This window comes from Oryctolagus cuniculus, chromosome 2, assembly GCF_964237555.1.
Source record: "Oryctolagus cuniculus chromosome 2, mOryCun1.1, whole genome shotgun sequence".
Taxonomy (NCBI): Eukaryota; Metazoa; Chordata; class Mammalia; order Lagomorpha; family Leporidae; genus Oryctolagus; species Oryctolagus cuniculus.
In genome coordinates, this window is record NC_091433.1 from 11176293 (window position 1) to 11190039 (window position 13747).

General features: G+C 49.5%; 1 protein-coding gene across 4 annotated transcripts in view; it reads right to left on the reverse strand.

Moving 5' to 3' along the window:
* The window catches only part of PROM1 (prominin 1), a 109503-nt gene that overhangs the window by 17572 nt on the left and 78184 nt on the right, over positions 1-13747 (reverse strand). For all 4 annotated transcript variants that reach the window (XM_070069591.1, XM_070069590.1, XM_070069588.1 and 1 more), the window contains 5 exons: positions 11128-11287; positions 8948-9100; positions 5420-5543; positions 4084-4187; positions 1132-1216 (listed from right to left, as the gene is read on the reverse strand). In XM_070069591.1, the coding sequence (XP_069925692.1) occupies positions 1132-1216; positions 4084-4187; positions 5420-5543; positions 8948-9100; positions 11128-11287 (626 nt within the window). The remainder of the gene's footprint in view (positions 1-1131; positions 1217-4083; positions 4188-5419; positions 5544-8947; positions 9101-11127; positions 11288-13747) is intronic.

Consider the following 13747-nt stretch of genomic DNA (forward strand, 5'->3'; position numbering starts at 1 on the left):
TCTCCCTAGCTTTCCTCCCTCCTGGCCTCCCTGTTCCTCCTCGATTATGCCCTGGGGGTAGGTGGGACACAAAACAGCATGCATTAATCTCCACCCTCGCTGACCTCAAAGGGAAGAGGCTGTGTGGTCAGAGAAAAGGAACCGCATCAGGACACCAGGGGCGGGGTGGGCAGAGGCCTCCACAAGGGGGCAGGGGAGGACACTCAGGAGCACGGGGCCTGGGCCCCCCAGCTCACAGAGATGAAAAATGATGCTAGAAGGAACAGGGTAGGCAGCCACCTGGGAGGGGACCAGCCTCAGGGTCTTAACACTCAAGACTGGGGCAGGGGTCCGGGCAAAGGAGGAAGGAAGTCACTCTGTTCCACCTGTTCCCAACCCCTCTGCCTCCTGCCAAGTGTCAGCTCAGTTCACTGGAGCCCGCCCTGGAGCTCTGGGGGCCATGGCGTGATTCACAGAAATGAGGACACAGTGAGCTGTAGTCTCCATGCCAAGTCCCCAGTTCCAGACCTGGAAGGAAAGAGGGGCTGGTCTTGGAGCACCAGTCTCTGTGGGAAGCAAGTGGGGCTTGTTCCTGTAGGAAGGCAATCTGACACGAGGAGGGGTTCTGGCTGAGACCCTTCGAGACAGCTGGTTGCGAGGAGGGGAGTGAGGAAATGTTTCACAACTCGTAAGGGGTGAGGATTTGCACAACCTTGTGAATGTGCTCAATGCCACTTTAAAATGGTTAATTTTAGGGACGGGTGTTAGGGCACAGTGGGTTAAGCCACTATCTGCCATGCTGGCATCCCATATGGGTGCCAGTTCAAGACCCAGTTGTTCCACTTCTGATCCAGCTCCCTGCTAAGGTGCCTGGGAAGGCAGTGGAAGATGACCCCAAGAGCTTGGACCCCTGTCTCCCATGTGGGAGACCAGAATGTGGCCATCTTGGGAGTGAACCAGCAGATGGAAGATGTGTCTCTATCTCTCACTCTGCCTTTCAAATAAATAAGTAAATCTTGGGGGAAAAAAAGATAATTTTAGCTTACATGAATTTTGATCTCAAATAATAATAATAATGATGATGATGATTATAAAACCCAGCCAGATTTAGAAAGGCAATTATCAGCTGCAGGACTGGTTCCAGGCACTCACCTGTCCGATGTCGAGCTGCTCGGTGATGTTGAAGCGGTTCTGCAGCTGAAGTGTGGTATAAATGCCTTTATCATCTTTGCAGTCGCTACGGGAAGAAACAGAAATCATGACTCAGGACAGCAGCCGTAGCTACTGGCTACCACCGTCCAGTGCTAAGGACAAGAACAGGCGACTGTTGCCCTCCATACGAACTGGATGGAAAACGAGGGTCACAGGAGTCTCCCTCAGCCCCCAGCCCCTGTCATTCCTGACTTTATTCCCTGCTTTGCCAATGGTCCAATTTTTGGAATAGACATGATAGGATGGATAAATTTCCTTCTGTTCTTGTGCTGTTTCTAATACTGCTGTGCACAACAGACTGAGAAGAAATAAATTCTCATTAAAATCCCCCAAAACGATACTTGGAGGGAAATGTGCACCGTGAAGTAGAGTCACATGTCACTTATTGTTGAGGATTTGTTCTGAGAGATGCATCATAGGGCGATTTTGACATTGTGGGAACCATCAACAGTGTGTGCTCAGACCAGCGACGGCAGCTGTGATGTCACCACGTAATGTGCTCTTAGGGACCACTGGCTGTGACCTCTGTCACTGATCTCAAAGTCGGTATGTGGACCACAACTATGTCTCACTGGCTTCATTAAAAGACTCCTGCAGGTCCTTGACAAAACTGTTTCTCAGCCATATTTCCAGGGCTGGACTTCACTTACTACATAGATGCTTAGACACATATTCTAAAGGTGATGAGGAAGATAGGAAGGGGCCACAGGCATCCAGATGTTCAGTGTAGTTTGGCTGTCAACCCAACTCGGCCACCTGTGTGAAATGGCCTCACAGCTCTGCACCTCCATCCCCTCTCTAAATGCCTGCTCAGCTGAACCAAGAAGGCTGGTCCCCATCTAATGTGAGTCCCTGCCACAAAGACAGGTGCATTCCAGAGCTCCATACTTGGGAGCCAAGAACTCAGTACAAGACTCCCATGTGGATGGCAGGAATCCAATTACATGAGCCATCAGTGCTGCCTCCTAGGGTCTGCATTGCCAGGAAACTGGAGTCAGGAGCCAGAGGCAGGAGTCAAATCCAGGCCATGGGTGGATGTGGGCCATGGGTGTCTTAACCACTAGGCAGAATGCCTAGTGGCATTCTGCCAATATGCTTACAGGTCAAGGATAGAAAAATCTATGTGAATGAACAATCATAAGAATAGGTATTCTTACAATGTGTTAGGCACTGTTAGAATCTCAAGTATCTCACTGAACCCTAAAATACTCCCAGCGATAGATTCCTATTATCATGATTCCTGCTAACAAAGAGGAAGTAGAGTCGTCACAGGGTCCCCAGGAGTGGAGCTGGGACTGGAGCCCACGAGATCTGGCTGCACAGAACAGCCCTTTGGCTGCATGCATGGCCACCGTCACATCTGTGATTTGGATCTGTTCAGGGAGTTCTTGTCATTTGGCTTTGATCTTGGGCAAGGCAGTTCTTGAACAAGACTTCTCATGGGATCCCATGAATGCTTCTTAGGGTAACCCCCAAGGACAACTGAGAGGAATCCTGAGATGTCAGCATTCCAAGTTCTCAAAGGTTTCCAGTGTAAAGATTCTCTTTTTGGTCAATTTCTACAATCTGTTTTCTTTTTTTATATTTTAATTCATTTTTTTTTTGACAGGCAGAGTTAGACAGTGAGAGAGACAGAGAGAAAGGTCTCCCTTCCGTTGGTTTACCCCCCAAATGGCCACTATGGCCAGCGCACTGCGCCGATCCAAAGCCAGGAGCCAGGTGCTTCTCCTGGTCTCCCATGGGGTGCAGGGCCCAAGCACTTGGGCCATCCTCCACTGCACTCCCGGGCCACAGCAGAGAGCTGGCCTGGAAGAGGAGCAACCAGGACAGAATCCGGCGCCCCAACTGGGACTAGAACTTGGAGTGCTGGTGCCGCAGGCGGAGGATTAGCCTATTGAGCCACGGCGCCAGCCTATAATCTCTTTTCTAAGACTAAATAGCAGCTTATCTCTGAAATTGGAATTTCTTACCACTAAGGTAAAAAATATTTTTGAGGGGCAGGCATTGTGGTGTAGAAGGTTAAGCCTCCGCCTGCAGGGCTAGCATCCCATGTGGGCACCGGTTCAAGTCCTGGTTGCTCCACTTGTGATCCAGCTCCCTGCTGATGTCCTGGAAAGCAGTGGAAGATGGCCCAAGTGCTTGGCCCCTGCACACATAAGGGGGCCAGGAAAAAGCTCCCGGCTCTCTTGGCTTCGGATTGGACCAGCTCCTGCCATTGTGGCCATCTTGGGCGTGAACCTGCGGATGGGAGACCTCTCTCCCTGTCTCTCCCTCTCTCTGTCTGTAGCTCTACCTCTCAAATAAATAAGTAAAATCTTTAAAAAACTTTTATCTTTCCTATGTCGTTAATAGTTGCTTTTCACTGGAACCTTGAAGAGGCCATCTGGGAAGTGAACCAGCAGATGGAAGATCTCTCTCCTTCTGTCTCTGTATCTCTGCTTTTCTTTTTTTTTTTTTTTTTTTTTTTTGACAGGCAGAGTGGACAGTGAGAGAGAGAGACAGAGAGAGAAAGGTCTTCCTTTTGCCGCTGGTTCACCCTCCAATGGCCGCCGCTGCAGCCGGCGCACCGCGCTGATCCTGGCAGGAGCCAGGAGCCAGGTGCTTTTCCTGGTCTCCCATGGGGTGCAGGGCCCAAGCACCTGGGCCATCCTCCACTGCACTCCCTGGCCATAGCAGAGAGCTGGCCTGGAAGAGGGGCAACCGGGACAGAATCCGGCGCCCCAACCGGGACTAGAACCCGGTGTGCCGGCGCCGCAAGGTGGAGGATTAGCCTAGTGAGCCGCGGCGCCGGCTCTGCTTTTCAAATAAATAAGTAAATCTTAAAAAAAAATACTTTTGAAAGTGAACTTCTTGCCCTGGAACATTTTAAGTAGAAAATATCATGACTGATACCTGTAAACTTGTTCAAAAGTGAGCTTAATATCTGGTTTACTAAGAACCATGCCAGAGAGGTAGTACTTCCAATCCTCATTCAGAAGATAGGGTGTGTCCAAAACCTACAACACATAAAAAAGTGGGTTCTTTTTAAAAAAAATTTGAGGTAAACAAATTTCATGTATTTCACATATACAGATTTAAGAATATAGTGATACTCCCACCTTATTCTCCCTCCCACCCACACTCCAACCCTTCCTCCTCCTTCCTCTCTTATTCCCTTTCTTAATTTTTATAGTGATCTTTCAGTATACTTTATACTCATAAGATTAACCCTACACTACGTAAAAAGTTCAACAAGTAGTAAGAAGGAAAAACACTGTTCCTCAACAGCAGACAAAGGCTGTGAATAATCACCAAACCTCCAAGTGTCAATTTCACTCCAGTACATGGTTTTACACCTACATGCATGAAACAAAATGAATATTCTGTTCAACTTGTTTTTGAGATGCTTTTCATATGATTTTTCTCATTAATTTCTAACTCAGAAAAAATAGTGTGGTTGGAATAAATCAATTGACTACTGGGTAACACAAATCAGAATTATTGAAATTATTTTTATTTCTTGAGAACTCCTAAGCTTTACTGTAGTAAAACAAATACATTAGAAATAGGAGTGCAAGAGGGAGCTTAATTCAAAATAACTAATTAAAGCCAGAGTAGCAGACTCAGCTCCTCTCTACCTGGACATGAGTGAAAACTCACCCACTCTCTGGCTCTGCACCGTATGTATTTGGTGAGAAATTTGGTTCACAACTCTTTATTGTGCTTGAGAAAAACAGGCTGACTCTCGCTTTTCCAAAATGCTTGGGACCAGCATCGGTTGCCAGTCTCGGATTTGTGCAGCTTTTGGAATACTTGCATGCATATAGTGAGATACAGTGGGTACGAGACCAAGTCTAGTCAAATTCCTTTGTGTTTCACACACGACTGACACATGGAGCCCACAGGCACTTCTCTGGAAGAGTGGAAGGGGCACCCGGGCATTCCTGTTCGATGCTGTCAGCGACATTTGTAAACTACTGTTGAGGAAAATACTGCACCCTCCCTCCCCCAAATACCACAATCCACACCTGAGTGAGCATGCCTCAACCCCTGGCACTGATGATCCTCACCATTCCAAAATAAGAATACCACCTTTTGTGTCATTGTTCTTACGAATCCCAAGAATCCCAAGTTAAGGGACTAAAACCAAACTGTTCCCATTTTGGAACTGCCCCGGAAGTAACACACAAGACACAGGGGGGTTTCCACAGAAATGTCCTCCCATCCCGCTCAGGAAAACCGCATTTACCCGGAATAGCTTCCTGTTCGCGTAAGGTTCACAGATCAGTTTTTCCATGTTTGCACCAACGATAAAAGCAACAACCACGAGGAGCATCAATATCCAGGAAAAGAGGAAGCTCAATCCAGCCCCCCTGGAAACAAACATAAAGAAGCCAGTAATTCTGCAAGGGATGCGTCAATACCGCCTACCAGCAGTTAGCAGTTCTACCTACTCCGCCTAGGAGATGGACTTGGGGTCTCCCGCAGTTTCCGGGCTGAACAGATCAGCCTACCCAGGAGTGAGGAGAGAAGGGGTTTGTACCATGATCTCTCAGCATATGCACAGACCATACAGTCTACTCGCTGTCTGGCGTGGCTTGGGCTCTGGAGTCAGCTGAACAAGCCAATGTAGAGAGTACAGGATGCAGCAAGTAGGGAGGGTCAGAGCCCTTGAGAAGGGGCTAAAAGGGACAACGTCTCCCTCCTTCCACAGGGATGGCGGGCAGCGGCAGGAAGAACAACCGAAGAGGCAGGCAGGGGTGTGCTGGGAGGGCCTGGGGGCTCCAGGGAGGGGGAGCCTCTGAGGGGCTTAAAGCACAGGAGGAACGCAGCCCACTCTCTCTTGGAAAAACACGTGGAGTGAAGGCTGGGTTTGACAGGTGCCAGTGCGGCTGGGCTAACCCTGCAGGGGCTCTTCCCAGAGCCTGGGGAGGAGGGTGGAGAGGAGTCAGTGGGTGGAGGAGATATAAAAGGGAGGGGGTGGTGAAGGCAAGGCTAGGGTTCAAGGGTGACGCAGGCACACGGCTGCTCTGGGCGGGAAGGGAAGATGCAGCGAGTGTGGTTCACGGCGCCCGCAGCCCATCACAGGGCGATGCGTGGGAGTGAGATGCCCCTGCGGAGCTCAGCCGTCTGGGTTAGAGGCATACACCAGATGACTGCGGAACACTGTGGTGGGAGCTGTCAGGAAAGAAGGGGCGGGGGTGGGCGTTTGGAGCAGCCGTGAAGAGACCACTTGGGATGCCTCCATCCCAGACCGCAGTGCCTGGGTTCCAGTCCTGGCCCCTCTGCTGATTCCACGTTCCCGCTCGTGTGCTTCCGGGGAGGCAGACTGAGTGTGGGGCTCCTGGCTTCAGTCTGGCCCTGCCCCCAGCTCTCGTGGGCTTTTGGAGAATGAACCAATGAGTAGAAGCTCTCTGTTTCTTTGTCTCTCTCCCTCCCTCAAATTAAAAGCATAAATAAATAAATAAAAAGTGGAAAAAAAAAAAAAAAAGGAAAGAGGAGCGCGGGTGCAGTTTTGGCTGCCGCAGGGCTCAATAGGCGTTCTGGTTTCTCCAGCGAATAAACCGTTTTCCGGAGGCAGCAGCGCCCTTGCCGACCCTCGGATGAAACTGACTGCGCTTGTGTCGTCTCCCACTGCGCATGTGCACCCGGAGGCCGCTGGAGCCGGAGCAAAGTCCGCCACGCAGCGGGTGAGGGTGGGAGTCCCTCGGAAAGAACTCGGAGCCACCGTAGGGCCGCAGTGAAATGAATCTGGCAACACCTGAATGCTACCAGACTTTCTCCCACTGCTGAGATAAATCGCTAGAGGCCCCAAGCCGTGGCTTTGTGTCTGTGCGTCCGGCCTCTGCAGCAGTATCTAAACAGGTGCCCCCATCATTTTTTTCATGGCTTCTCCTCTTTTCCTTGAAGCTAGATAGCATTGTATTGGGTTATATTCCTTCTTTTATTATTTTTATTTTTTGGTAAGATTTATTCATTTGTTTGAAAAGCGGCTGGCCAGGCAGAGAAAGAAAGCAGGATCTTCCCTCTGCTGTTTCACTCCCTAGATAGCAACAACTGGGGCTGGACCAGGCTGAAGTCAGGAGCCAGGAGCTCCATCCACGTCTCCATCGTGGGGGGCAGGGGCCCAAACACTTGCACCATCAGCTGCTGCCTTCCCAGGAGTGTTAGCAGGAGCCGGATCAGAAGCAGAGCGGCTGGGACATGACCTGGCGCTTCAGGACGCGATGCTGGCATCGCAAATAGCGGCTTAGCCCACTGGACCGCAACACCGGCCACTTCGGGTTAGATTTCTAAAAGAGTATGGACAGAATTTTATGAATTTTTTCAGAGCAACTTTCTCCTTCCTTAAGCAGTTAAAGAGATGGATTGTGTACACTCACCACCAAAATGCTTATAAAACAGTCAAGTATTCAGGATTATTAAGTTCTTAACATCAAACTAATTTTCTACCTACAAAAGGCAACACAAATACATTTTTAGTTGCTAGTGTGATTTCTTCTTTTTCCTTCTTTGTCCAGAGGTACTGGCAGTTAAGTATAAGGGTACTTCAAAACAATTGGTGGAAAAATGGAATTAAAAGATAAGCTTAGTTTGGTGCAAAATTTTTTAAATTCATGCATAACTTTTCATAAGATGCATTTTTTCGTGAAATTTTTGAAGCCATTTTGTCTACACATTAAAATTTTTCTGTGCCCACATGAACATTTTTAATGCCATTTTCCACAAACATTTGGCGTCCCCCACGGAGACTCAGTTTAAGCCTGTGAGCAGGTGGGCTTCTTCATTAGTGAGGTCCTTCCCAGTCCTGGCAGACCCCAGGCCATTGACGTCACACTTACTTTCTAAGACGTTTGAGCTTGCATTCATGTTAATGGAAGCTTGTACCGCACTGGGGTTCGATTGTATTAGGGAAGGACTTAGAGGTCACGCGAAGTCTAACTGTGACTCCCTGTTTAATGCATGTCACTTGCCCTGTGGCTTCTCCCACCCCACATCAGTGCTACAAGAAGCTAAACAGGAGCACCTGACTGAGGTCCGTTCTCTATTCCCTAACCTGCTCGCGCCCCATCAGGCTCCTCTCACTGGTTCTCAGTGAGCTCATCGCAAAGAAGACTGCAGACCTGGCGTGCACACAGCTTCCTTCCCGTGAAGGCTTGAACACAAACACACCTGCATCCTAGCTTACCTTTCTGGAGCCAGCTCCAGGTGCACCTGGTCCTTGCCTGCCCTGATGGATTCAAGGTCTTTTCATGCCCATGACTCGGGTGTGGACGTCTTTGAAGCAGACACCATGGCTCCAGGGGCATTCCCCACTACCTGGCACCTGCTGTCCTCCTGGACTCCGACTACTGGGCTAAATGCCAAGCTTGCTGGGCTGGCAGCCTTTGTCCCAAATCAGTTCTGGAGTTTCAAGCTAGTGATACTACCGACCATCTGCAGCAGTGTCTGACATGAGGTCAGCTCGTCTTCTGGTGAATGAATGAATGAATGAAAAGAAGGAACGGAGGAATCAAGGACATCAACTTGGGCATGACTCCAGGACAGCTGCTTTATCGAGGGGCCCACTAGGTGTACACAGTGCTTTTCAGCTCCTCTATCAAACCGCCATCAACTTGGAATTTTCTTTGACTTCCTATACAAGATGAAAGTACGCAAACCAAGGAAGGTACACTCATGTCTACTGCACTGGAGCCCCGAGTGTGGGACCTGTGTGTGACCTTGGTCCCCTGGCTGTGTCCCGCCCAACACAGGACAGAGAAGAGTGGACACTCACACCATGAGGAAGATGCCTCCAGTGTTGGAGACGCAGCCCCTGGTGGTGGGGGTGGCCAGCCTGTTGTAGCCACAGACGCCCAGCAGTAAGCCCAGGTTAAAGAAAATTATGATGAGAGTCAGCAGGAAGCAGATGATCAAGCAGACCAGCCACCTGGTGGAGCAAACACAGTGAGGTTACACAAAACTCATCGGGCCACGGCCGGGGCAGCTGAGAGCTGCTTGACAATCTACCCACAGAGGGCCACACTGCTGGGGAAAGTTCCCTACCCACCAGCTCCTCCAACCCAGCCAGAAACAGCCATTGTTCTTGCAGGTTTGAGGTTTCTCTCTCTCTCTCTCTCTCTCTCTCTCTCTCTCTCTCTCTCTTTCTCTCTATGGGAATGTCACTATTGCTTTCTTCCTTATCTTGAACCCCAAAAGTATTACATGGGTTCCTTGAATAGGGCTTGGAAGCTTCTCCAAGGCTACAGATCGAAATGCCCCTTCTGACTTTGAACTGCCTTCCGTGTCCCTGACGCCGCAAGTGCCTATGGGAACGATAACCAAGACGTGGACAGATCACGATTAACCTGCAGATAAGGAAGTGGTGTGCTCTTTTCCCCTGGGCTTTCTCTCTTTAGTGACCCGGCAGCACTCAATGTGGCGGATACGTGGAGTATTTAGAATGTTCCGAGCACCCCCAATCAGATGTCTGCAGCATGCAAGGCTCCGTTTCGCAAGGCTCCTGGGAGACAGCTGAGGATAACCGATCCTCCCCACCAAGGCTCCCCGGCATTCCCAGAAGCTGAGGGGTATCCCAGGGTACAAATTAAGAGACTAGAAACCTAAGAATTTGCTTCTGCCCGGTTCCTCTTGACAGAAGTCACCGCTGAAGCTTTTCATTGGATTAAGAGCAATCTTGTAATTACACACTAGCCGTCAGCAGCTGTGCCATGGAGGCTTGTTCCAGATACTGGAGACCAAAATTAAATAAGTCATAGATCCTGACCTCAGGAAGTCTTTTCGTGTTAATAATAAATCATCTTTTAGTTAAATGTCTTTTTAAAGCAAGTTTAAGCCCTGGGGCAGGAGGACGAGGGTGGGAGAGTGGATGGCAGACAGGGGGACAGATGGTGCTATGGTTCTTTCTCATTTGTAAGACGGAGCTCGAATGAGATGGTAAGGTCATGGACAAAGGGTCTGCTTAGGTCTGTCCTGACACCTGCTGGCGTGGATACCCGGCAGGGATCCAGGGAGCTTGTCGAATACAGGGCAATGGCTCAGCCACAGCTTGAAAACCAACCTCTGCCATGTTCTAGCTGAACTTGACTTCCTCGAGCCCACATTTCCCTGGGGGACTCAGATTTTGGTGAATATTAAATGAGACATCGTGTACAAGGTGCTTGGTGGGCACACTGTAATTCTCCCCAAAACGCTAGCTAGCCGTTACTGTTACTTTCTTACTCTTCGTTCTCTTGCATGAGAAAGAACCCCCATGGGAATGAGTCTCCCCTTCTCATGGGCTGAGGCAGCATGCAGGGTTCTGCTGAGAGACCGTGGGCTGGGGCTTCACAGGGGTAGGTGCGACTGAGCTGTCAGGGAGCTCGTCAGTCTCTGCACCCCCCAGCCCTTCCCTCCCCAGCGCTCTGTCCGGGACGTCAGACCCCCCAGGGCTGAGCCTCGTCTGCATTTCTAACCCTTGTGCACAGTGGCCACTCATCTAAGCTCTCACCCGGGCAATTCACAGCCAGGAAGAGGATGCTCTTTTAGTAAGAACTATCTTCTACTTTTTTAAAAAAAATAAAACAACCTGAAGAGAATATTTTTCAAATGACCCTCTTCATTACTTTTAAGCTTCAAACTCCCATTATATGCCTGAAAATTATAATGAAGATTCTAGAAGCCACCAATGATGTCAACACTGCAGGGCATTAAATAGGTGGCTTTTTCCAGTCTTTAACATTTTTAGAAAAAGGACACTGGACAGACTCACAGGGGAGCCACACAACTCTGCTCTGAGCCACTCCAATTTCAGTGGCCGTTTTACCTAAGGGACCAGGTATTGTTCTTGTTATGAACATCACCTAGGGCTGCAGGATTTGCTCTCCTAAGATTCTCCTTGGGACACCTCACACGTTTATCCTGTCCCATACACCAAGTTTCATTCTCCTGGTCTACGAGCTCAAAGGAGGCGCTCACCAGTAGGAGTCAGCTTCTTCCACCTTGGGCAAAATGTCGTGCAGGTACTTCTCAGACTCATTCATGTAACCAATGAAATTGTCCAGTGTCTCCTTGATAGGGAGCTGTTGGGTTACACTGTCGATTTCTGAACCAGTGGAATCCAAGACCTTTTTGATCTCTGACAACAAAGGCACCTGGGTTATGCGTTTTTCAAACATCGAAGAAAAGGCAAACTTGGGCTTTTTCCCATGCTGTGTTTGTGTTTAACATGTTAAAGATTCTACAGCAAGCATCAATACAGCCGAGACCATCGCAAAGCAATGAGTTAACCAGAGAGCAAGGTGGGAGTGAGATGGCAGTGAGATAGCAAAGTCAAGCCAGGGTGTTTTTTTTTTTCCTTCTACTTACTTTGCTAAAAATAATAATAACACTAAAACGGATCCAGTGGCGAGAACATCTACTGTGCCAGGTGCTTCCACAGTCACAGCTCACTCGTTCTGCTGATGGCAGCATTGCCAGTCCCCCCTGGACTCACAGCCACCCGAGGCAGGGATGTCCCATGACCTGCCCACACATCTCTTTTTCAGAAAGCACTGGCAACGGGACTGGAACTTGTGTGTGTCTAACTCGGGGAAGTCCTCGTTCCATGATTTTGGAAAATAAATAAGAGCGATTCCTCCAGGTATGGTCGTATTTTCATTAACATTTCACTTGACATATACATTGGGACTTCTTTAAAAAGTACCTGTGTGGCCCCTACATGCAAAAATCAAGGGTATTCCCGGTCCTCAGACAGGAGACAAGATCAAAGAAATGTCAGCTTTCGGGAAAGTGTTTGTCACCTGTGACAGGCCCTAGCCTAGGATCAAAACTTCCTGGGGTGCACTCACCTGCACCAATGCTTTGAGGTTGGCCACACGGAGGCTTTTGATAGGGACACACTAGGACCCCCAGTGGTCCAAAGTCCCTGCTCCTTTAGTGGGCTGGGGCAGGGTGGGGGAGGGTTGGAGCTTTTCGCCTCAGCAGGCAGAGGACAGAGGAGCAGTTCCCAGAAGCGCCCTGGGCCCAGGAAGATGGCAGCATGGTCCAAAAGGCCACTCGTAGGGCAGGAAGCTGCTCCCAAGTGGGCTTTTCAGAGTCCGTGAAATGGAGGCATCAAAGACACAGAATGGGGTGGCCAAGCCCCGGGGGTTGCTCGCGCTCCACAGTGGTTTGTGTGACAAAGCACCCAAGGACCCTGGGCTGAGACAACTCTGCGGAATTTTGCGAGTGTGATGTGTAGACTCATGGTGGCTGGGGGCCCTTGCTATGTGGCATGGCCGCCCCCACGCACCGCACAGCTCCCCGGCTGGGCCACCCCGGGCTCTCGCGTGTGTGGCTGGGCCTTCCCAGCAAACCCTTTCTACAGGCCTCAGTTACAGGCTGCTTTCCCCACGAAGTCTGCCCTGCCCTCTCCCCACCTCGGCTCCTGGCGTGGTCGGTGTGACAAATGATATGTGTGGGCACGCCTGGCCAAAGGTCAAGCAGAGGATGCGCCTTTTGCATCCCACATCCCCAGCGCCTGGCAGAACCTGGCACGAAGCCGGCGCTCAGAAAGTGCGTTCGGGGTAGGACAGAACCCCAACGCGGGAGCTGAGGAGGTGACCATGAACGCCTGACTCCAAGGCTGGCGGGGCCTCCCGTGTGTTTAGGCAGTGACCCCACGTGCCGTGGGCCTCGCTCACACATGCCGTGCGCTTTGCTTGGTCAGACTTACAAGGGAAGGTGCACACACGGGCAGGAGAAGTCCAGAGAGGGGAAACAAACAAACAAAATGACAGATTAGTAAGCAGGTGGCTACAGTCACACAGCATGCATTTGCCTTCTGATGTTAGCAGGGGAAGTTCACGCTGCGAACTCCATCTTTAACATCCCCATACTTCAAAGTAGAATCTTATATTAAACACAAACTATCTAAAGCCTATGGAACAGGATAAAGAGCTTTTTCCCAAACTCTTAATGGGGTGAAGGAACACCATTAGAAAAACAACAAACAAACAAACACAAATACTCCTACCTGAATATTTTAAAAACCACTTGGTCAAAGGTAAAAAGAAACAATGATTTTTTGACAAACACAGAAGGTAGCTGTACGTAGCTTCAGGGAGTTCTCCAAGCAAACGGCCCAGCCTGGTGCCCTGCAGTTCTGCACTAAGCCTGCGGACACTGAGTTCTCCCTCTGGGTGCTCACTCCGGATACCACAACCGGATGCAGCGCAAAGCCACTATTGAAGGCATTGCCTCTGCTATTCCTGCCCCCAAGCAACCTTGGGAGCCCTAAACACCCTGTAGCAGCTTCAGCAGACAAATGGAAACCTTCCTTAAAGACAAAATAAGTTCTTAGCTACAGGATTCCACAAACAAAACAAAAACAATTTTAAGTTCTTTTAGAAAATGCAACAATGCTTAGCTTTTCCCCAGTGAAAACAGTCAGGCTATGATTCTCTTTTCTATGGCTGTTGTCTGATCTGTAGGAACACACAGGGGTTCACCCCAGTGCAGCCCTCACCATATAGCACTGGCCATTATTATTATTATTATTATTATTATTATTATGTTTTTAAAATCTACATCGTTTCTCTAATTGAAAAGCTCTGAT